This window comes from Cetorhinus maximus, chromosome 1, assembly GCF_964194155.1.
Source record: "Cetorhinus maximus chromosome 1, sCetMax3.hap1.1, whole genome shotgun sequence".
Lineage (NCBI taxonomy): Eukaryota > Metazoa > Chordata > Chondrichthyes > Lamniformes > Cetorhinidae > Cetorhinus > Cetorhinus maximus.
This window is the reverse complement of record NC_135879.1, coordinates 174,746,633-174,770,602: the sequence shown is the minus strand read 5'-3', so window position 1 is coordinate 174,770,602 and position 23,970 is coordinate 174,746,633. Positions and strand designations below refer to the sequence as shown.

Here is a 23,970-nt window from a genome sequence, read left to right as displayed (position 1 = left end):
CAGTGCAGCCCTTGCCCTGGCACCTCACTGTCAGACAGCCGGGGAAATGCGACTTTCCTGAATATGTGGCGCCACAACCTTAAAGCGGTGACCCTGGCAAATGCTGTGCATCAATACTCACCTCCGAGCTCCCTTCCAAGTGCAGCTCACCAGATGCACGCCTTATATTTGCTGTTGGTAAACTCGTCTGTGTGCAATCACGCCGATGTGCTTGGATGATCCTGCACAGGAGGATGATTCTGGCAAGCTGAGCTTAAAATGATATGCAGATTAATGACAATGAAGCTCCCAATGTCCGATGGCAGGAAATGCGGCCCACCGCAAACTGGTTTCCCAGCATCGTGAAACCGATTTTTGCCTTCTCTCCATATTTCCTGCTCACGCCCAATGCCGGTGGGCACAGGAAATTCCGCCCAATGTGGCTGGCTCTTAACTGCTGTTTGAAATGGCCTAACAAACTACTCAGTTCAAGGGCAATTAGGGGTGGGCAACAAATGCTGGCCTTGGCAGCAAAATCCCATGAAAGAATAAAGAAAACATTAAATTAAAAAGAAAAGTTACTTTACGTGCAATGCAGTTTTAATTGGCATTTTGTTTGTCTTATATTAGTAAGGTGCCATTCTCATTGACTTTGCATTGTAATGATGACCTGCAAGATATTGTTTAACACTTCTATTATGATGAGGAAGTAATGCTGCACCAGCAAACATGTCCTGTCCAATTAGCAGGGATTGTGTTTCTTCCACAGATCAGCTAGCAGAGCATTTTGATTCTGCAGTGAAGAAGTTGAGACTCGGTTGCTGCAATTTATTAATTATTATGTGTTTAAACACTTCAGGTTCTCACTTGATTTTCTGTGAATGATTGTGAATTTTTTGTCCCCGTTACATAGAAGTTTAATACTTTTTTTCCAGTCAGTGTTCCCCCTCTTCTGTAGGCTCTCAGCAAATCAAGAATTCTGAGCCTGCATTGTTTTCACAAATAACAATACACACATTGCAGCAGCAACTGTATCTTTGCTTTTGACTTGTGAACCTTTTGTTATTTTCCGGGCACTGTTACTGACCAACATCATGAGGGCAGTTGACAGATTTTCAGAGCTTTTATTGATGCCACTCCTACAAGAGTTGGATAAAGGTGAACTGGTTTAAAAATCTATTTATGCGTGCCTTATTTCCGTATTGTGAAAGGGTTCACTTCTGCAAGGCTCCTCGCCAACGATAGCCCGGGAATGTACCACATGGAAATTTCTTCCCTAAATCACTACTAATAACATTATTTAGCTGGTTGCTACATGATGAGCGAGCGCAGCATAGGTCAAATCGCCATCTGGTCCCATTAGAAAGATTTGCTGCCTTTTATTTCTATGCCCCTGAAAACCCAATAGAAAACAAAAGCTCACTGTTTAGAGAATAATGTCAACAGAATGCAACCTGTCAGTCTGTAACACAGCAACACGATCCATAAAATCACTGTACTCTCATGTTCCATTCAGACTGCTCAAGCCTTTTAACTCCGTGCAACTAGTAACATAAGGGTAGAAATCCAACTGGGCAGGAATTATTCTTCTGACCATAATCATTCAAGTAGAGTTTGGAAACTTGAAACTCAATTTCCTGCTCCCAGTTTATAATGTTTAATTCACTATTTCCCACTTCACTGTCACAGTTCTCACACTGCTTCAATTTTTTATGGGAATCTCAGTGAACAGTCCTGCAATTTTCAACAGAATTTCCACCCTGCCTTACATCTGCCAATGTATTGAAGGGCAACAATGTCATCACTATTGAGGAAAGGAGCTTTTTAAGGTACACTGCCACTTTTTAGATAGCCACTGCTCTAAAAGTGTCGAAGTTCCTTTCAAAATGCCCCAATATTTATGTCTTTATGCTAAAGATAAAGGAAATGAAAGAAGTTTTTCGGAGAAATTTGCTGATAGTACAGGCAACACAGATAGCACAGGATAGTTCATGCCTCCAAATGCCACCACCCATATAAGTCACATAAGGCCCATTTATCTCATTTTATTTTTCGGGTATGGATAGAAACATTATGTAAATTTTGCTATAGCCTGTTCATTGCTGTATCTGCTTCCTACTGAGGTTGCTTTAAAGTAAAATTTCACCAGTATACAATTTAATACTTAAAAGATTCTGTTTTGTGGTGTAGGACTAGGGTTGCCAACTGTGGTTAAATGTATCCCCGGAGGTTTCATCACATGACTTGCCCCACACTCCAAACATTAGTTGGCCAACACACCCATGCTTGTGATGTGCTACCTTCCTATGCCAATTGGAAAGCAAAAAGACTCATTACCCAATTGAATGATGCTTGGCTGTCAGCCTAACAGCCCTTTCCCCCCCCCATTTTCAGTATTTTAATATCTGTTAAAGAGAAATGTTCAAAGAAAATAAAAAAAGTAATTTTTCTTTTAATATCCCCATGATCTTTCTCCAAGCTTGCAGATTGCTGTGGGGTCTTCAACTCCTGGAGGCTCCAGGCCAATCCTGTAGGTTTGGCAACCCTATGCAGAACAGCAAACAGTGATTACAGTAATTGGAAGATGCTGAACACTCAATGCCATTACAATACCAAATGGCTTAGTTCACTGTGTTCACAACCTTGTAATTTGTCACTCTGTAATGTAGGTGAAACAGTATATTCTCTTCTTTCATTTGTGCACAATTTATCCTGCCGTACAATATGCCAGTTGTAATTTGTTTTTTGCCACCAATTACATAACGTGAGTGCAGTATGGCAGGTAAAAAGGCACATTGACTCAGAAAGTCTGCGTGCTGCAATCCCGGCAGGTATGCTTGGATTATGCCTCTGACACCCTTCTGCACTGATCCTGTTGTTAACACAGGGCCCAAAATCTAATAAAAATATGATGAAATAAACATTGTTCAAGGGGGGTGGGGCAGGTGAAGCTGGATAGAAGGCCAGTGATAGGTGGAGGCAAAGGAGAGATTGCAAAATATATCATAAACAAAAGGTCGAAGGGGTGTTGATGATGGTGATACCCCCACTAGGGCCATCTGTAACTTGCTCATTCTGCTTTCTACTCTTAATGTCACCATTAACACCTCCTTTAGTCAGTATCACCCCTTCGACCTATTGTTTATGACATCTTTTGCAATCTCTCCTTTACCTCCCCTTATCACTGGCCTTCTATCCAGCTTCACCTGTTTCCCCCCTGCCCCCTTAAACAATATATATTTCACCATACTTTTACTTCCCTTTAGCTCTGGTGAAGAGTCATGCAGTCTCGAAACGTTAACTTTGTCTTTCTCTCCACAGATACTATCAGACCTGCTGAGTTTTTCCAGCACTTCTTGTTTTTGTCCCAAAATCTGTTATTGATTCATTGGCGAGCTGCCTGACCCCATTCACTATCAATTGATTTTCTTCAAAGTTAAAATGTAGCCCATTGTATTAGCTGTTATCATTCCAAGAAAATATGTTTGGGAAATGCGTGCGTTCATGACCTCACTCAGTTCATTATATAGGGGCATATTTATCACATTTATCAAATGTTTATCTATTTGTAAAGGGACAATGAATAATTCTAATATAATTATATCCATATCACAGCAGTAATCTGTTTCCTTTTCAGGTTGCTAAAACTAACTTTTGTGCTATATGCTGGATGTCCCTGCATAAAGCAAGAGATGGCCACCATTGCTTCTCTTTCATGCAGTGCGTTGGGAAAGGATGACATTACTGAAATCCAAATTTTGCACTTCCATTGTTCCATAATGTTCCTCCTGTAATTTTGAACTTTGGGAAATCAGATTTGTTCTTTGAACCACAATTGATGCGCTTATTAATTGGAAAGTCCCAGGGGCTTATTTTTGTGACGTTTCTGTCAGATGACGTGCCTCAGTCAATGGAGTCTGTTGTTTTCAGCCTCTTGCTGGTGAGCACCCAAAATGCACCAATGAAACAGAATTAAAAATCCCAACTTCTGCTGGAAGTGAACAGTTTCAAAATCATTTTCAGTGTTGCTTTCTGAATGTACAAACTAACCTGCATGTGAATAATGTTAAATAATTTAATGTATGCTGTCTTCTTATTCCTTCTAGACAATACGTATGTGTCAAATTCAGAGAATGATGATGATGTGTTAGTCACGAGAGACCCCATTCCAGTAATTTTCCAAAGAATAGCAACAGGTAAGGAGCTTGTAATTTAGAAAAGCTTCTATAATGTCACGTGTTATCATAATTAAGAACTTTCCTATTCCAAAATAGGAGAAAAAGAGAGGAAGTAGATACAGTTAAGGGAAAGTTAGATAAACACATGAAGGAGGAAGGAATAGAAGATGGTGCTCATAAGCTAGATAAAGAGGGATGGGAGGAGACTGGTGCGCAGCAAAAGTGCCAGTTGGGTTGAATGGCCTGTTTTTGTGCAGTATTTTCTTTGCAATACTATGTAGAATAAAGGGAAGTTTGTTCTGTAGTTTGAAGTCGGGAAAATCACAAATACGACCTTTTATAAACATGTGCACAGCAGCAACTTGCATTTACATAGCATCAGTAATATAATATCTATCAAGCCACACTAGCATCTATCAAGCCACGTAAGCAGATATTAAGGCAAAAAAGAGGTACCGTTTAAGGAGTGCCTTAAAGGAGGAAAGAGATGTGGTGAGGTGGAGAGGTGTTGAAAGGGAATTCCAGAGCTTAGAGCCTTGGCAGCTGAAAGCACGGCCACAATGTCACTACAACAAGCTGTGCAGAGATACACGTTTCCTCCATAGACTTAGTCCTGCCAAGTTATTAAGGGTGCAATAGTGGTGTCAGTAGCTGAATATAAATGTGTTCAACTCATTGAATACATCATTGAAACACACTGGTGTAATGGAAGTCATTGGATGTAAAATTCATACTTCATAAGGTCTATTTTTGGTCATGAGATGGACTCTTCTCAGGTTCCTTTTCTTCAAAATATTTTAAGGACACTTTTCTGCCTCCATCAGTTGCATTTTTGAGGATAAACAGCAACCTTTGTAAGAAACCAAAAGCAGCATGAAGATGTGAGTCCACCAAGCACCCTCTTTAAATAAAGTAGCTCAAAGTGCTCAAGCAGAGCACTTTGGGAGTCCTCACTACACAGTTCAGCCCAGAATACATTGGCAAATTATGCAAAATGAGAGAGAGGTAACATGGCGGAACATGACAGCAATAAGGGATTTTAGAAAAGTGCCTTTTGAATAGGAATTGGACCTTGTTGCACTCATTGTACCACTGTAACACAGGCACTATGAGGGCTAATTTTAGGGAGTAGTGTTCTGTGCCCAGTCAACACCATTGGTATGGCTGCAATACTGGCATAAATGGCTGTCCAGGTGTTGTGGCGCAAGCTTGAAACAGGCATTAGGCTGTTTGTGTAAGCTTCAAGAACTAAATTAACCGGCAATGAGAAGAGCAGGCTCCTGCAGGCCTGCCCCACTCAGGATTTTTCAGCCTTCATCGCAGCTTAATCCTAACCAAAATCTGACGTTGTTAAAAAAGTGATCCTGTGGAGTCAGGAGGAGTAGGAGTAGTCCTCCCCTCTCCACAGAATTCCCTCCCGAGGGATCTCTTAAGGAGGTCCAAGCCCCAATTCCAGGTGAGCCTCTGGCTTCCTGGGTGGGCTGTGTACCGTGTACATGGATGAAAATGGGCTGCAACCAATTTATATGTTGCATCTGAGATTAGATCCCAGTCCCAAATTAACATCGATTTTATTTGCAATGTTAACTTTAAGTTAGAATTTAGTTTTGTTTTTAACTTCATATTTCAAATTGATCAATGTACCAAATGATGTCTTTGTAGGTAATAATCTGGTGGTGTTGCTATTGATGGCAAACTTTGAATACAAAGCGTGGTGCTCCTTCCAATGGACAAGGCACTACTCTTGTCTGTGTTTTTAAGCCATGCCTCCACAGGCAGTGCAGCCCCGACCTTGAACATAAATGTTGCCATCAGTGGGATAATCAGACAAAGCAACTTCTGGCTGAGCAGCTCAAGGCTTCTGTTTGCTGGCAGAAGCAGAAGGATGGGAACAGACAATAAAAAATCAAAAGAGAAAATTCAGCACAAGTGTTGTTTTAAAAGCCAGCTGCTGAAATTAGCTTGCAGTACAGGAGGATGCTTTCAATAGCAGCAGAGCTGCGAGTTGGCACAGTTATAAAATATCCTAGTTTTGTTCAGAGGTCACAGGCACCTTTTCCCGCCCTGATAACCCATAAGTATTCCACAGGACGGTTGCACTTCAGTGTTTGTTGCTGTTTGTCAGTAACAGATGACAGGGCCGGAGGCTGGGAGTGCACCACTTGTGCCCTCTGATTTATAGCTGCAAGGATTTCACATCTGCAACAAATGTCAAATTCCATCGGCACTGTTATCATACATTTTCAAGTAAAGAAGCCAAAATATTCATACAGCCCATTTAAATAGGATAGGTTAATGAGTAAGTCACATTAGTTGACTGACTTCAGTTAATCGTAGAATCATAGGGATGAATTTTTTCCCCGTCGGGCGGGCCAGGCGGGAGCGGGCACGGGCGGACGCGAAGATTCTGCCCATAGAATGGGTACAGCACAGAAGAAGGCTATTTTTCCCAAAGTATTCATGCTGGCTCTCTGCAAGGGCAACTCACCTAGCCCCACTCCCCTGCTCCCATAGCCTCTCAATTTTTTTTTCCCAGACAATTATCCAATTCTCTTTTGAAGGCCTTGATTGAATTTGCCTCCATTACATTCTCAAGCAGTGATTCCAGATCGTAACCATTCACTGAGTATAAATGTTTTTCTGCATGTTACCATTGCTGCTTTTGCCAATCATCTTAAATTGGTACCTACTGGTTCTCGATCCTTCCACCAGGGGAAATATTTTTTCCCTATCTACTCTGTCCAGACCCCTCCTGACTTTGAATACCTCTATCAAGCCTCCTTAAAGGCCAGATTTTTGCTACCAAGGCAGTTAGCTCGCTCCAGCAGAAAATTCCCCATCAGACCCAATTTCCCCTCAGGGGGTGGGGGTTGGGCGTTGCTTGGAATACAGTCAGGCCCACCATTCCTGGAAGCAGATTAGTTGGAGGTGGCAACAGGGGCAGCCCAGTGCCAAGGCAGGCTGGTTAAAAGGCCCCTTAGGTTGTCTGGGACTTCATCTCAGTCGTTTAGTTATATTTTAGGCCTTATAGCCCTCGTTTTTCACACCCCCTCAAACCTCTACCCACTCCTCACTCACTGCCAGTGTTGGAAAAATCTCAAAATTTCAAATCAAATTTTGAAGTGTAAACAAAGCGATCATTTAAATATAAATTTTGGATCCCAAAATAAACACCAAGAGCCCTCAATAACATTATGAATAAAATATTTTCTCAAAGTTAAACCAGCAGTATTCAGTCTAAATGTATGCTTATGCTAGAGCTATGTATACATATAGGAAATGCTGGACATAAAAGGAATAAGGTCCGATTAGTTCATCTTCTATGTTCTTGGTAGTCACATGATACCACAATAATGATGTTGCTGACTAATCATTGGAATCAATCTCCATCAATTAATTTAGATAGAACATCCCTAGACATGATGCATGGACAATTTCAGTCGTGAAAAACTTCGGGATGCTCATTATGCTAGTTGTCACAGTGACAAAGTGACATAGTATTAATGGTGCATCTTTGTGGATGCATACCCTTGAATCCATGTTAATAGCTGTTTTGTAATCTGGACAAAAGGCACAATGCAAAAGTTAAGCGATTCTTGTCTTTTTTTTAAATTTATTGAATTCTCAATAAAATTTGGGAGTGGGGGTAATTTTCTAATTATGTGCAGGTGGTAGAGAACATTAATCCCACCAGTACATTTCAATTAATGGCAGATGTACTGCCCTAACTTCTCAAGATGCACTCATAGCAGGTGAGTTTCTCAACTGCTGTCACACACAGAATATTTTATTTGTTTTCCTGAGGTAGATTTTAACCTCCGCCACTATTGTAAATTTGCCTTTGCAGATTTTCCACATGTTATATACTCTGCTAGATTTTCCATCATGATGGAAAGAAAGTTGGCACTGAATGTTCAAATGCAGCTTCTTGCCTATTGAGTCTAGGAATCAAGGAAGAAAAGAAAGAAAACAGAAGGACCTGCATGCATTTAGCTCATTATTTGGGTGTACAAAAGTGGTTTACAGCCAATGGTATTGGTTGAGGGCATAATAGTGACAGTGCAATAAAACTATTTTTTAATTAATGTTATCTGCAACAATTCTGACCATAGAAGTAGTACATTTGACAAGGAGGGTGTGTCAAAGTGCATAAGAAGTTTCCCCTGTTATAGTTTCACTTTTTATAGCGCTGACTTTGTTCCAATAGATATGTACCAGCAGATTCCATGTCTTGTGACCAAGGAGTTTGCATCATAGGCTGTATTTGTCTGGGTTAATACTTGATACTAAACACTAAAATTCATGTAGAAGTCTCGCTACTTCTTTGAAATCTGAAGGATGGAAACTATCACATTCTAGACATCTTCCATGTGGTTAAAATAAATCATCAGATTTATTGATAATTTAATTATCTGCAGAATGGAAGAAATTGGGCAAGATAATATACTGAGCCACAAATGCCTATTATAATTCGAGAAGCAGTTGCACTGGGTTAATTTATGTTTTCCGTCTTCAGACTTCAGTTAAAACAAGCAGTCCCGTCAGCTTTACCTCAGCAGTGGCTTGTGGTTCTGGGAAGTCTGCTGTTGTGATAATATACATAACTTAGGTTTTGTTATGGAGCACCTTCTTCTGACATGCTCAAGCTGAGATTGTCCCTAACAATTGATAGTGGTCACTCTTTTTTAAATATATGTTGCCTTTTGAAGATAGGACCATCATTCAGTTGTGAATAATGGTACAGAATCTAAAAATAGTAAAACACAGATGATGGAACGGAATGAAACGTTTAAACACATACGGCCTGGAAACTATCGCCTTGCCACATTGATGTCTATTAACCACCCATTCAACAGAAACAATAATGAAGATGTATTTTGTGGTAGGTAATCTGAGGTGTAATACACCTTTAAGGGAATGTGAGCAGATTGACCACGTGACTGTATTACCCAATAGCTGTGTAGCGCGGGCCAACATGTTAATGTTAGGCTAACATAGGGTCTGGTTGGAGAAGCACACATCACGTTAGTGCTCTGTTGCTCGTGTAAATAAATAGTATGTGCTTCATTTCACATTGGTCTCTGTGTCTGCAGTATATTGTAATCGACTCACCTGTGGACAGAAAAGCGTGCAATCGGTTCACGAGCAAAGCGACCCCATAGTAAAACACTACATATTTATGCAGTATCCCTTTACATAGGTATGAAACAGGCCCAGATTTAATACTTAGCATATTTTAACCAAATTAAATAATGTGTATCACAAGAACAAAGACATCTAGGGTGGTGTTCAAGCATTTATGTTTTAGTTGATGGGCAATATGATTGGCGCAGGCTTGGAGGGCTGAAGGGTCTGTTCCTGTGTTGTACTTTTCTTTGTTCTTTTAAAAATGAGCTTGCTGAAAACTGGTGTTTTTTTTAAAGCATTGAAAATAAACCACTCTCCTGCACTGCAAAGCTAACTTTGCTCTGGGAGGATGCTGCAGGGTAGAAATGTTACTGGTGTGTCTTCCTTTAATTATGAACCAGAGATTGTAACTTCTCCTTTTATTTTTCAGAATTAAGGATCAATAATGATGCCACAGGTTGCCTGTCAGTCAGAACAAAGCTGCACAATGAGAGGTGCCAGGTAAATGCCATTTAACCAACTTGTCCAAACATTTTTATCAGCTTTCCTGACATTTAAGTGGAGTTGTCTGTATATTTATCTTCCACACAAAACTGTATTCTGCAAATGATATAAAGTTGCTTTGTGTTGCTCGTGCACCTACTGTTCTGTATCATTTTTTAGCGTTAAATCATAAATTGAATGTTTAAACAGGCCAAAAACATTTTTTTAATGATTGTGGTGTTGGTATCTTCACATGATTCAGCCTTACCAATGGCCTAATTTTATTGTTCATATGCAAATCCAAGGGCAGAATCTAGTGAAGCTCCCGGGAGCAGGAAACAAGGTGGCCAGGGGCACTTAATTGTGTGGGAGGCGAAATGTCAGCTTCCCAATGGCAGGATTAAAGTTGGGAAGTAAGTTGGCAGCAGATTAAAGGTGAATCTTTGTTCCCAATGGCAAGTAGTGGGAACCTGTTTTTATGCACGAGCATGTCATGCATACTCTTTAAAACACACGGTTACCAGATTAAATTGCATCTTTGCAATTAAGTCAGCAGCAAATGAGAAACACGTGCCTTCAGATTCACAACTAGTTAAAAGTGGCGTGCAGCAGGCAAGATAGTCTTCCTGGTGGATTCGGAGTGAGTAGGAGCTGTTTTTCTTCTTCGTGGAATTTTGTTAGATCAGGGGAAAGGAGGCTGAGCTGTCACATTGAGCTTGGGTGGCAGCTGTCCAGGAAAGTTGGGGCATGGCTGTCTGAGGGAAGGGAGGTTGGGTCGTGGTAGCCCTAAGAAGAGCCGTAGGGGATAGAGGGAGGGAGCTGGATGACAGGTCAATCTCTACCAAAGGCAGCACAAGCATGATAGCGGGGAGATCAAGTGTAATAGGCGGCAGGTCAACGGTGAGGCTGGGAGAGCTGAAGGTAACCGAGGGCAGATCAAGGTTGCTGTGGGGGTTGGTGGTGGAAGATGATGGTTGGCAGGTTGGCCGAGCGGGGGGCAGGCTCAGGTGCTCGGGGCACAGCTTGATGGTGACAGGGTGGCAACTCTAGTTGGCAGATAGTTGATCAAAGGTGTTGGTGGGTGATTCATGGGTCATAGGAGATAGGGCTAGGGTGATGAAGGGTGAGTCGAAGGTGATGGAGGGATAGTCAAAGGTGACAGCAGGGGGGTGCAGACTGATGACTTGCAGCTCTAGGGATCCAGTGTGGCAGGTGAGGAGGGGGTAGTAGCAGTTCAAGTTAAAAATTTTCCTCTCAAACAGGCAGAATGATACTGATGGCTTGCAGGGACTGGTTGCCTGTCTGAGTGCCATTTAAATATGGTGCCCACTGCCTTCGGCCACTGTGAAGTGGCCAGCAACTTCCTGCCTGCCCTGCCTTACTATTGGCCGGGCTCCTTGACTGTGCATAGCTAATTAGCTGGCCGCTGCATGCACACATGGCCTGCCATTCTGCCTCCAAGCAGATGTCCCACTCACTTTCGGTCCTGCCATCAGGATGCTTGCCACTGCAATAAGCTTCCACCCCAAGTATGCAGAACAGAATGGACCCTTGTTCTATTCAACAGAAGTCCTTGTTTTGTGGGTCTTTTGAATCAATATCATGTCAGGTGCTTGACTTTCGGAAGTACCTTTGTTCGCTTAGCCAGCCTTATCACATATCCACAGATAACTTAAATAACAGATATTTCACCTGAGTCAGGTAGGCAATATCTCAACTGTGATTAGCTCTATTAAAATAAATATAGCCAACTGTGCTTTGGAACTCAAATGACAGGTTAAGTGAAGGGCAAGTTTGCAGTTAAAATCTAATGTATTTTCACATCCTAAGTACAGAATGGGCAGCCTTCTGTTCTTAAAAACAAAAAGCTAAAAGCTACTGCGGATGCTGGAAATCCAAAACAAAATAAAAACAGAATTACCTGGAAAAACTCAGCAAGTCTGGCAGCATCGGTGGAGAAGAAATCAGTCAACGTTTCGAGCCCTCATGGCCCTTCAGCAGAACTGAAGCATAGTTTCAACAAGGGAGAAATATAAATTGGTTTAAGGTGGGTGGGGGGGAAGAGACACATTGAGGGTGTGGTGTGAGCAGATAATCAAAAGATGTCAGAGACAAAAGGGTCAAAGAGGTGTTGAAGGTGGTGGTCTTTGTCTGAGAAAAGTGCTAATTAAGAATGCAAGACAGGATATTCAAAGTACAGCTCTAGTGGGGGTGGGGTGGAAAGACTAAAGGTTTTAGTTTTAGATTTAAAAATAATGGAAATAGGTGGGGAAAGAAGAATCTATATAAATTATTGAAAAAAAAGGCGGGTGGGGGGGGGAAAGAAACGGGGTGGGGATGGGGGGAGGGGGAGTTTAAGATCTAAAGTTGTTGAATTCAATATTCAGCCCAGAAGGCTGTAAAGTGCCTAGTCGGAAGATGAGGTGCTGTTCCTCCAGTTTGCGTTGGGCTTCACTGGAACAATGCAGCAAGCCAAGGACAGACATGTGGGCAAGAGAACAGGGTGGAGTGTTAAAATGGCAAGCGACAGGGAGGTTTGGGTCTTTCTTGCGGACAGACCGCAGGTGTTCCGCAAAACGGTCGCCCAGTTTGCGTTTGGTCTCTCCAATGTAGAGGAGACCGCATTGGGAGCAACGAATGCAGTAGACTAAGTTAGGGGAAATGCAAGTGAATCATTTCACTTGCATTTCCCCTAACTTAGTCTACTGCATTCGTTGCTCCCAATGCGGTCTCCTCTACATTGGAGAGACCAAACGCAAACTGGGCGACCGTTTTGCGGAACACCTGCGGTCTGTCCGCAAGAAAGACCCAAACCTCCCTGTCGCTTGCCATTTTAACACTCCACCCTGTTCTCTTGCCCACATGTCTGTCCTTGGCTTGCTGCATTGTTCCAGTGAAGCCCAACGCAAACTGGAGGAACAGCACCTCATCTTCCGACTAGGCACTTTACAGCCTTCTGGGCTGAATATTGAATTCAACAACTTTAGATCTTAAACTCCCCCTCCCCCCATCCCCACCCCGTTTCTTTCCCCCCCCCACCCGCCTTTTTTTTCAATAATTTATATAGATTCTTCTTTCCCCACCTATTTCCATTATTTTTAAATCTAAAACTAAAACCTTTAGTCTTTCCACCCCACCCCCACTAGAGCTGTACTTTGAATATCCTGTCTTGCATTCTTAATTAGCACTTTTCTCAGACAAAGACCACCACCTTCAACACCCCTTTGACCCTTTTGTCTCTGACATCTTTTGATTATCTGCTCACACCACACCCTCAATGTGTCTCTTCCCCCCCACCCACCTTAAACCAATTTATATTTCTCCCTTGTTGAAACTATGCTTCAGTTCTGCTGAAGGGCCATGAGGGCTCGAAACGTTGACTGATTTCTTCTCCACCGATGCTGCCAGACTTGCTGAGTTTTTCCAGGTAATTCTGTTTTTATTTAGCCTTCTGTTCTTGTTGTTTGAACATTCCTGCCCTGATATTATTTTCATTTTGTTTTCATATATTGGAGTCCGTTGGGGCAAATACCTTTCCCTAGTGGAAGGAAGGCTCAAGGTCAAATTTTCAATGGCTGTTTTAATTCTTTTTTATCTCCAGTTTCTCAGGATTTTCCCTTGGAGTCTAACTTGGCCTCCTTCTGTGCTGTAACCATTTTATGATTCTAGTGGCATTCTAGGCCTACTCCCAGGAGAGACCCCCCCTCCCCACCCCCGGTCGGTGTTTATCTTCAATTGGCGGTCCACCTTTAGTTGTTCAACATAGTAGAGGCTATCCTTCATAAGCACTTGTTTTCCCTTTCTTCTACAGCAGGAGCCCGTTGCAGTAGAAATGGTGGCAACTGGGCCAACTTAAGTAGGAGAGGCTCCACGCCAGTCTCCTGATGTTGGGAAAACCTTCCTCAATTAAGTAAGAGGGTAGAAGGCGCTGACATGGGAGCCCACCACAATTTAATGGTGGCTTAGGGATTAAATAGAGGCCCCATGTATCACCCACACCCTTGGAAGAATGTCCAGCAAAATCCGTTGGGATTGGTGGCAGCTTCCCGGTGGTGGGCTGGGATGGGGCAGAACGGATCCCTTGCTATCAGGTATTCTGTACTCGATTGAGAGGCCCAGCATCGGGCAGGGAGGTGGCCACTGAGAGCCACTGTCTTACTCTTGCCTTCAAATGTCCTCCACCCATTTTCTGTGACCCCACCCCACAGCCCTCATCCCGCCTTCATTCACCTTTAACCGTCGAGGGACCTCAGGTCATAGGCCTCGGGTGGGTGCAGTAGCACTGGCAACAATAACGAGCTGCCGGCCTCTGATTAGCTCTCAGCAGGGGGATCTTCCACCTCCGATGACCTCAATCACAGGGAAAACTCCACTGTAGCCAGTTCAGGCACTTGATTCCATCAGGCCTCCCCCACAGAACTGCTGGGGGCCTCCTGCTGGTTCTCCACCCAGCGGTGGAGACTTCTTTGGGCCCAACAAAATCCTGAGACAATTCACAAAAACTCAAGGCCTGATTTGCCAACCAGCAGGAATTTTGTGGGCAGATGTTATAAATCATTGCCAGGCGCACCCTTCTATATTTATTTTGTGAAGTATATGTTTGCATCACCTTTTACCCACCGTTGCTTTTAATTATGGAGAAGGTGACTCATCAAATTGCATTGCAGCAACTTGCAAAGGCTTTTTCAATTGCACCTCTCAAACCCAGGACCTCTACTGCCTCAAAGAGCTAGGTTAGTAGGCACATAGGAACTCGTGCTTGTATGTCCTGATCCAAGTTATACATCATTCCAGCTTGGAACTATATCACTGTGCCTTCACTGACGCTGGTTCAAAATCCTGGAACCCCCTTCCTAACAGCACTGTCAGCGTTCCTACACCATATGGACTGCAGCGGTTGAAGAACTCAACTCACCACCACTTCCTCAAGGGCAGTTAGGGATGGACAATAAATGTGGGCTTTGCCAGTACATCCCATAAACAAATATTAAAAAAAATGTGGGGATCCAATGGCATAAATCAGACACCAATGCAATTTTTAGTCGGTTCAGGGAATCTCTTTCACTGCTGCAGCCAACAGTAAAAGCTAGCAGCAGGTAGAACCAGAGCAAGAAGAGTTCCAGTGATGTTTCAGTTGAATTTTTGTTTTAATGTTTCCATGTGGGCCAACAATAGCAAGAGTGTCCCTCCACAGGGAAAGCTTGAGATACTGTTAAAAAAAGAATGAAGGTGGCCATTGAAAAGTTATTGACCCTAAGGAACTCCATTACATGAAAGCAAAATGAAAATAATCTCAAGGAAGGAGGGTTCAAATAGAAATACTGCACCTGGGTGTGAGGTTTAAACTCATCATCTTAATAAAAACCTGACTGAGAGGCAAAAGTACTACTACTTACCCTAGGCCGACACTTCAATGGCTTTCTAAGCCTATTCTCAGCAAACGGCCCACCTTCATCTGGGGGTTTATTTTCAATTGGTGGTCTAACTTTAGTTGCCTAACGTAGTATAGGCTGTCATTCAAAAACACTTTATTTCCTTCTCTTGCACAGCTGGATAAACAGCAGCAATTCACAAAAGCTCTAGGTCTAATGAGTGTCAGCTGGGATGGGATGGGCGGATGGTGAATAGTTGTATTATTTTTTGTTATTATAATAATTGTATTAATACAGTTGTACGCTGTTGCACTTGCGACACATTTTCTCTCATCACCATTTGGCCACCACTGATTTTATTTGGAGAAAAGGTCCCTCATCAGCCACTCCCCAAGCTTTCTTCATTTTGCAATTTATTCTGGATTTTGCGCAGAAACAACATGCCATTTTCCATGCTCAGTGTTATTATGAAGTGAATTGGGCAGTAATTTCCACCATCTGCATATTCGCAGTTTAATGCAGGAATTGGGAAGTTACTGTTTGACTTACCAGTCTCCTCCTAAATTTTTTGCTTTGACAGTATCTTGTTGAGAGGCTCTGCATTTAAACACATGGATTTGCAGTGCTTAAGTGATGGATACTAACTAAATGCATCAAAAAAATTAGGGCTTGTCCACTCAAATGCATATGAAGTTCAAGGTGTTAAACCTTAATTACTGCCCAACAATCTTAATCTGAAAGTTAAATTTAGAAATGTGCCACCTCATTCTTTCAGATATTACATACTGCTGGAGATTTAAAGAACTTATTTTTTAGATCGATTTTTTCTGTCTCTTTTTTATCTCTTTCTCTTAATCCCATCATTCCTATACTCTCTTTATTTTGCTTTTAGTACCTGATTTGAACATGGATTAACTATCCCAATTTACACTCCCTGGTTTAGACTCTGCTATCCCGATTTTATCTCAGAGACAAATTCAGAGCGGGGGAGGAGAGGAGGAGGAGTTATGGACAGGAAACCAGTTTCTGAATGTGCTGCAGTTTTTAATTATAGGATGTCTCTTAAATTTTTTCCCTAGGTTTCCTGCCCTGTAGCCAGGCTAATTGACATGCTGGTTGCCTGTCGTGCAGGAAAGCCTGTAGCAGAAGGAGACACTGGAGCAGTGGGTGGAGAGAGATCACTGTCAGGATTCTGGTTTGGGGCTGCAAGAAATCATGGAAATGGGGGGAGCAGATAGTTGTCAGGAGAAGGCACAGATGGTGATTGAAAAGGGATGAGATCATGGTGGAGTTGGTCCAGTCACAGGGGTTGGAGGGAGAAGAGATGGTGGTCAGGGGCAGCGTGATGATGGTGGGTTGGGGGAGGGCAGTGGGTCATCTGATCACGGGTGGTGTGAGGTTTACCGGTGAGTGCGTTGGGCCTGCTTCTGTCGCTCCTTGTCCACAAGCAATACTGTAAAGAGACTTACCTTATGGAACCTGCCCTTTTGTTCAGTATCAGCTGTGGCTCTGTTTGTAGCACTCTCATCCCTAAGTCAGAATGCTGTGGGCTCTGGTCCCACTCCAGGGACTTCAGTATAAAAATCTATGCTGAAATGCTAGTGCAGAACTAAGGGAGCATGCACAGTTGGAGTTACTACCTTTTGGATGAGATGTTAAACCAAGGCCCTGTCTGCTGTCTCAGGTGGATGTCAAAGATCCTTTGACACTACTTGAAGAATAACTGGAAAGATATTCCCAGTATACTGGCAATGCTTATCCTTCAATTAACAGCATGTAAAAAAAAACAGATTATCTGGTCATTATCACATCACTGTTTGTGGGATATTGCTATGTACAAATTGGCTACCACATTTCCTACATTAATACAGTGACTACAATTGAAAAATACTTAATTGGCTGTAAAGCACTTTGGGATGTCCTGAGGATGTGAAAGGTGCTATGTAAATGCAAGTATTTATCTTTTTCTCTGTTGGGTCTCCCAACATCCCAACATCTGGGAATCTCGGCAACTGGGTAACAAATAGAAACAAAGATAAAAAGGAGGCATGCAGCCTCCTTAAAAGATTTCAATGCCTGATCTGTCTCCTGCAAGTGATTAGCCACTTGTTCCCCATTCTGCCTCCATTAAAACTTGAGATGGGCAGTTTCAAGATGAGTTGGGTTCCTATTTCAGATTTTTAACCTGTCAACCCCTCACCCAAACCAAAATCACCCATTTTTGCAGGTTAAAATTAACCCCTGCATGTCTCAGTAAGGGTTCTTCGATCTGATTGATTAAGGAAGCACACTATTATTTGCGCTGTTCATGCAAATCCCAGATCCCTTGTGGAGAAGGTTGAACTGCTTTTACTCTCTCTTAACCAGTTTCCAGTGCAAAAATGGGCAAGTATAAGCATAATGGATGACTAGCACCATTCGTTTGCTGCTGATTGCAAAATCTGGACCATGATTAAATTGTTAATGTATTAAAAGGTGCAAATGAGGAATGAAACTGTATATTGAACATCACTCCAAAATGAGCTTCTGAGAGCACTATCATGTTAACAGTGTTGTGTCATTGCTAAGATTCTACCTCCATTTTTCCCTATTTTGCCACTTGCCTTGCTTTTCATATGAACATAAGAAACAGAAACATCTGAAATGTGACCCTCAAACCTGTATGCCATTCAACAAGATTGTGACTGATCCACCTCAATTCAGCCATCCTGCACTATCCCCATATTCCTTATTTCCCTTAGTACCCAAAATGTTATCAAATTCTGTCCTGGAAATACCCAATGACTGAGCACCCTACAGACTTCCAAAGATTCAGAACCTTTCCAGTGAGGAAATTTCTCCTCATCTTGGTCCTAAATGGTCAACCCCTTATTCTGAGACTGTGACCGATGTTTTAGATTCCTCAGTCAGAGGAAACATGTTTTGTTTAGATCGCCTCTCATTCTCCTAAATTCCAGGGAATATAGGCCTAGTCCCTGGTTAACTCAGTTGGTTGGATGGCTAGTATGCGGTTGGTTCAGGATAATGTGGATTTGATTGGTAGAGGTATTGCCATGGAAAATGCACCAGTTAATTGTGACTGACAGATAACTGCCAAGCATTGTTTGAAATTTAATTCAGGCAGCTTGACTCTCATTGGTCAAGGCATTGGCCTGAGGAATAAACCAGAAAATGGCTATCACATGCTGTTTGATGCAATCTGAAAGTCTACAGGATGTATGGACTACATACGTAGCATCACACTGGCACTGAAATTCATATGCCACGTTACTCATTTGTGCGATAGGCAGAATCCTGTTAGTGGCGAATGCTACTCGTGTTGCTGCTGCATGGTAGCAGTGTGAAACGGCTAGCTTCACCTGTGACTCAAATTTTTGTGATACCTTGCCCTTCCAGGGTAATCTGAGGTAGACAGGGCACTTTTCAGGGCCGAAAGTGACAGTCTTAGGCTTGTTCATGAGTTTGTGCGATTATACAGTGTGAAATGATCTGATCAGGGTAGGCATTACCCCGCAGGATGCCTTTGATGCGTTCAATTTCAGCATCAAGCTTGTGCAGTGAGCAAGTAGCTTGGGCCCTATTTTCAAGGCTGACAATAAGAACAATTTTATAGTGCGTGGAACTGTAAGAATCTGTAAATACCTGTATATTGACCAGTGAAGGTAGGCTTGAGTAGACTGTGGTAGAGAACCCCCGGCAGATTTCTAAACTAGTACTTCAAGGAAAGGGAGTTCATTTGACTGCTCCATTTCAAAGGTGAATTTGAATGCAAAATGGAGCCCATTAAGACTAGCAAGGAAATTATTACATGCTGCTACAGATTGAAATATAGTAAACGTATCATCCACACATCAGAAAGTAGGAGGTTAGGTGTCATTCCATCAAAGACACATTTCTCATGGAACCCAACAAAGATGTTTTCAAGAGCTGGGTCTCGATGAGATCCATTGCAACACAATCTATTTGGGCACACATGGTGTCATTAAAGCTGAACTCAACTGTGCAAGTTGCCAAGTTCATAAACTCAATGAATACTGAATCATGCAATGGTGGCAGGTCTAGGTCACCATGGTGTGGTGCTGCAGTGCAAATATCTATGGCTTCCTTAAGTGGAACATTGGTGAATAAGCTCGCAATGTCAAATGAGCACATGGACACAGCATTGCTATCAAAATGCAAGTCCAGTATGGTCTTCGCAAATGTGAAGGAATCCTTCACCGTGCATCTGGAAAACTTGTTCAAAACTGGTTGTAAAATTCACCCAACCATTTGGCCAATTCATGCTGTGCAGAACTGGTCATAGATAAGATAGGACGTAAATTGAAATAACTTGTGTGTGTCTTGGGCAGCCTATAAATATGCGGAAGCAGCGAGCTGTGAGGATGAACCCTGTCACATATATCATGCGATAGATCGTCGCTCTTACACAAGTCCAGCAAGTGTTTTTTTTATAGCTTACTTTTGAGCAAAGCTGCCCAGTCATGATGAGTAGCAAGCCCAAATGGATACAAATTTGGATCCAGCATTAAGAATGGTGCGCATTTTGTTGATATAGTCATGCTTGTTAAGGATGACTATTCCCATCCCTTTGTCAGGTTTACTGATGTGTTTGTCCGAGTTGGTCTTAAGGCCTCGCAACGCTGTAAGACATTCGCATTGCATGTGAAAATCAGACAGGTTGTTTGGAATCCAACAATATGTGTGTAACTAGATCAGCTAGGCGCGCTTTCAAGGATTCAGCATCTTCAGTGGATGCTGGTTTGTGACGGGATAGTTGGGAGCAGAGGAGTTGAAACTCAGCAAATATCTCTTCCCGTTTGATTTGGAATGAAGGCACGCCAAAATTGAAACCATGCGCAGGAACAAACTCTGAGAGTACATGGTCAGAGAGATTTGTTACGTGTTTAGTGGCATCGTTAATTGCATTGCCAAACCGTATTAGCTTAAGTGAGTTTATGGTGCATTTCAAACAGGTACTTTTTTCAGCAATACTCAATTAATATAGATTGTAAATAGCTGAGGCCCAAGTACCGATTCTTATTCCTACACTTCGTTTTCTGCCCATTAATCAATCCTTAATCCATTATATTATATACTTCATATATTACACCCCCATGCCAGCAGTCCTAATTTTGTGTGATAACCTCTTGTGTGAATACTTTTTAAAAATCCAAATGCACCCTTTCTACTGGTTCCCCCTTATCCATTTTATCAGCTGCATCCTCAAACAACTCTGGCGGGTTTATCAACCTATGCTTTCCCTTTCATAAATCCATGTTGACTCTGCTTAATCGGATTATGAGTTTCCAAGTGCCCTGTTATATCCCAAATAATAAAATCCAGCTTACTAATGATGTTAGACTAACTTATCTCTCTTCCTGCTTTTTTGAATAATGGGGTTATTTTTGCTACCTTCCAATCTTTGGGAACTTTTCTTGAATCTAAAGAATCATGCACGATCAAAACAAATGCCTACAATGTTTCTGCAACTATTTTTATAACCCAGGATTCTTTTCACCAGAGCCAGGGGATTTGCCACTACTTAGTCCCATTAATGTCTCAAGTACTATTTCTTTACTTATACCAATTTATTTAAGTTCTTCATTCTCACTAGAACATTGATTCAGTGTTATTTCTGGAATGTTTATTGTGACTTCTACTGTGAAGACAGTTACAAAATATTTGTTCAATGTCTCTGCCATTTCTGTGCTTCCCATTATAATTTCACTTGTATATGTCTCAAATGTTTACTTTCACTAATCTCTTCTGATTTACGTACCTATAGAAACATTTACAATCTGTTTTTATGCCTTTTGCTTAACAACTCTCATGTTCTTTTTTTTCCTTTTCCCTCCTCTTGGCCCTCCTTTGCTGAATTCTAAAATCCTCCCAATTTTCAGGGCTACCACTCTTTTTGGCAACATTATAAGCTCCTTCCTTTGATCTAATGCTATCATTAACTTTTCTGGTTAGCCATGTTTGGACCACTTTTTCTGTAGGATTTTGACCCTTAAAGGAATGCATGTTTATTGACAATTAATGCTTTAAATGCTAACCATTGTTTTCCTACCATCATATCTGTTAATGTATTTTCCCCAATCTATCTTAGCTTTGTGCTGTTCTCTCCCTGGCAGGTCCATAGCTGCTGCAAACTGTTGGTTCCTCCGCTATCTCCCGGCCTTTTGTTATTTCCCACCTCCCAATAAAATGTGGTTCCACTGTGAGGTGGATTGGTTAAAACAGTGAAACTCCTGGGTAATAGTCTCTGAATGTCAGCTGAGAGAATCAAGCTTTGGTTTGATTGCAGGCTTCCTGACACTAGAACATCTGTGCAATCCATTTTTATTTTGCTGTTTGGTTTATATGGAACATCTTGATAATAAGCAACATATTTTTCCAGTTTTAATATCACATTAATTGCATTGTTGGTTCTGTTTGTGTTTAGGAGTCCAGACACAACTGCACAATAGATGAGGATTCAGAAGGAGACAATGATTCGGAAGAATTTTATTACGTGGGTCAGGTGAGCAGGTTACCTGTGATTCATTGGTCACCAGCTGGGATTTCCAGGGGTTATGAAGAAAAAATAGTGGCAAGCACATTAAATGAATAGGGAAATCCATGCATTTCATCTGATGTGGATACTAGCTCGCACAGGAATTGGAGCTGGTACTTTCTTAAAGGTCATTTTATATATGCAGGAGAAAATCAGTTTAGCATCATACAGTCATTGTGTAATTAAGATCAAAGACTGAGACCTGAAAGCAGATCCCAGCCAATAATTGACAGGTGCATGATTTATATATTTCATTTATATGTGGCTCAGTGGTGGGGACAGTTAGCTCAGATGGCTAGTATGTGGATCAGGTTAACACCAACAGCACTGGGTCCAATCCCCATTTACCTGAGGTAGAATCAGGGGCTGCCTCCTCATTCTACTCATACGAAAAGATCATGGCACTTTGCTATGGTTAGATGAGTAATGATCAAGGATTCAGGCAGAGAGCTCAAGAAGAAGATATGTACTTTAAAGCAAGGACATGCACTCGGTGTTTTGGAAAGGGTCAATCACTATCTGTTTGAACTTATTTAACACTCAGCAAGTGATGGCATATGACCCAGAAAAGTAACAACCTTAGTGATTAATTTGAAATGTTCTGAAGCGATTTAATACTGAGAGATGTGATCATATACTGAAGAATACCTGAAAAATTGAAATGATGGTTTACCAATTCTGAGTTGGTAGAATACTAAATTATTAATGGTGTTGAGTAAAATATGGAGTAGATGATTTGTGAAATGTTGCATTAAAATATGGAAATAATCAGTCATCTCATGTATCTATGTAACAATGTCCTAGGCCCAACCATCTTCAGCTGCCTCATCAATGACCTCCCTTCCATCATAAGGTCAGAAGTGGGGATGTTCGCTGATGATTGCGCAATATTCAGCACCATTCGTGACTCAGAATCACAGAATATTAACAGCACAGAAGGAGGCCATTCAGCCCATTGTGTCTGCACCGGCTCTCCAATGAGCATTATAACCTAGTGCCATTGCCCTGCCTTTTCCCCGTACCCCTGCACCTTGTTATATAATCATCTAATGTCCTCTTGAATGTTTCGGTTGAACCTACCTCTACCACACTTCCAGGCAGTGCATTCCAGACCCGAACCACTCGTTGTGTGAAAAACTTTTTTCTCACGTCACATTTCCTTCTTTTGCAAATCACTTTAAACCTGTGCCCTCTCATTCTTGATCCTTTTACAAGTGGGATCAGCATCTCCCTATCTACTCTGTCCAGCCCCCTCATGGTTTTGAAAACTTCTATAAACCCATATTTTTCCATGTGACTACTAATTCTACCCTAAATAATTGTTTCTAGAATCTTGCCCACCACAGAAGTTAAACTGGCTGGCCTGTAATTGCTGGGCTTATCCTTACAACCTTTATGAACAAGGGCGTAATTTTTGCAATTCTCCAGTCCTCTAGTACCACCCCTAAGTCTAGGGAAAACAAAAAGATTATGGCCAGTGCCCCTGCAATTTCTACTGTCACTCCCTTCAATATCCTCGGATGCATCTCATCCGGTCCCAGTGCCTTGTCAACTTTAAGTACTGACAGTCTATTCAACACTTCCTCCTTATCAATTTTGAACCCTTCTAGTGACAGAGTTTCCTCATCTGTCACCATGGCCTGGGTAGCATCTACCTCCTTGGTAAAGATGGATGCAAAGTATTCATTCAATACCCCTTTGTCCATGTGTAAATTCCCTTTTAGATCCTTAATCGGCCCTACTCCTCCTTTTATCACCCTTTTACTATTTATATGCCTATAGAAGACTTTGGAATTCCCCTTTATGTTGGCTGCCAGTCCTTTCTCATAATCGCTCTTCGCTTCCCTAATATGCTTTCTCACCTCCCCTCTGAACCTTCCGTATTCTTCTTGGTTCTCAGTTGTATTTTCTAACTGACACCTGTCATAAGCGCACTTTTTCTTCTTTACTTTAATTTCAATCTCCTTTTTCATCTAGGGAGCTCTGGATTTGTTTGTCCTACCTTTCCCTATCGATGGAATATACCTTGACTATGCCCGAACCAATTCTTTTTTGAAGGTAGCCCATTTTTCAGCTACAGTTTTTCATGCCAATCTTTTGTTCTAGTCTATCTGGCCCAGCTCCGGTCTTGCCCCATCGAACTCGGCTCTTGTCCAGTTAATTATTCTTGCTCTGGATTGCCTATCGTCCTTTTCTATCATCATCCTAAAACGCACAATACAATGATCACTGTCTCCTAAGTGTTTCTCCACTGACACTTGGCCCACCTCATTTC

At 41.9% G+C, this 23,970-nt stretch overlaps 1 protein-coding gene across 2 annotated transcripts in view; it reads left to right on the top strand.

The window, feature by feature from the left end:
* parp8 (poly (ADP-ribose) polymerase family, member 8) overlaps positions 1–23,970 on the top strand; it is a 443,855-nt gene that overhangs the window by 182,762 nt on the left and 237,123 nt on the right. For both annotated transcript variants that reach the window (XM_078550076.1, XM_078550068.1), the window contains exons 4-6: positions 4,086–4,175; positions 9,715–9,785; positions 21,585–21,662. In XM_078550076.1, coding sequence (XP_078406202.1) covers positions 4,086–4,175; positions 9,715–9,785; positions 21,585–21,662 — 239 coding nt within the window. The remainder of the gene's footprint in view (positions 1–4,085; positions 4,176–9,714; positions 9,786–21,584; positions 21,663–23,970) is intronic.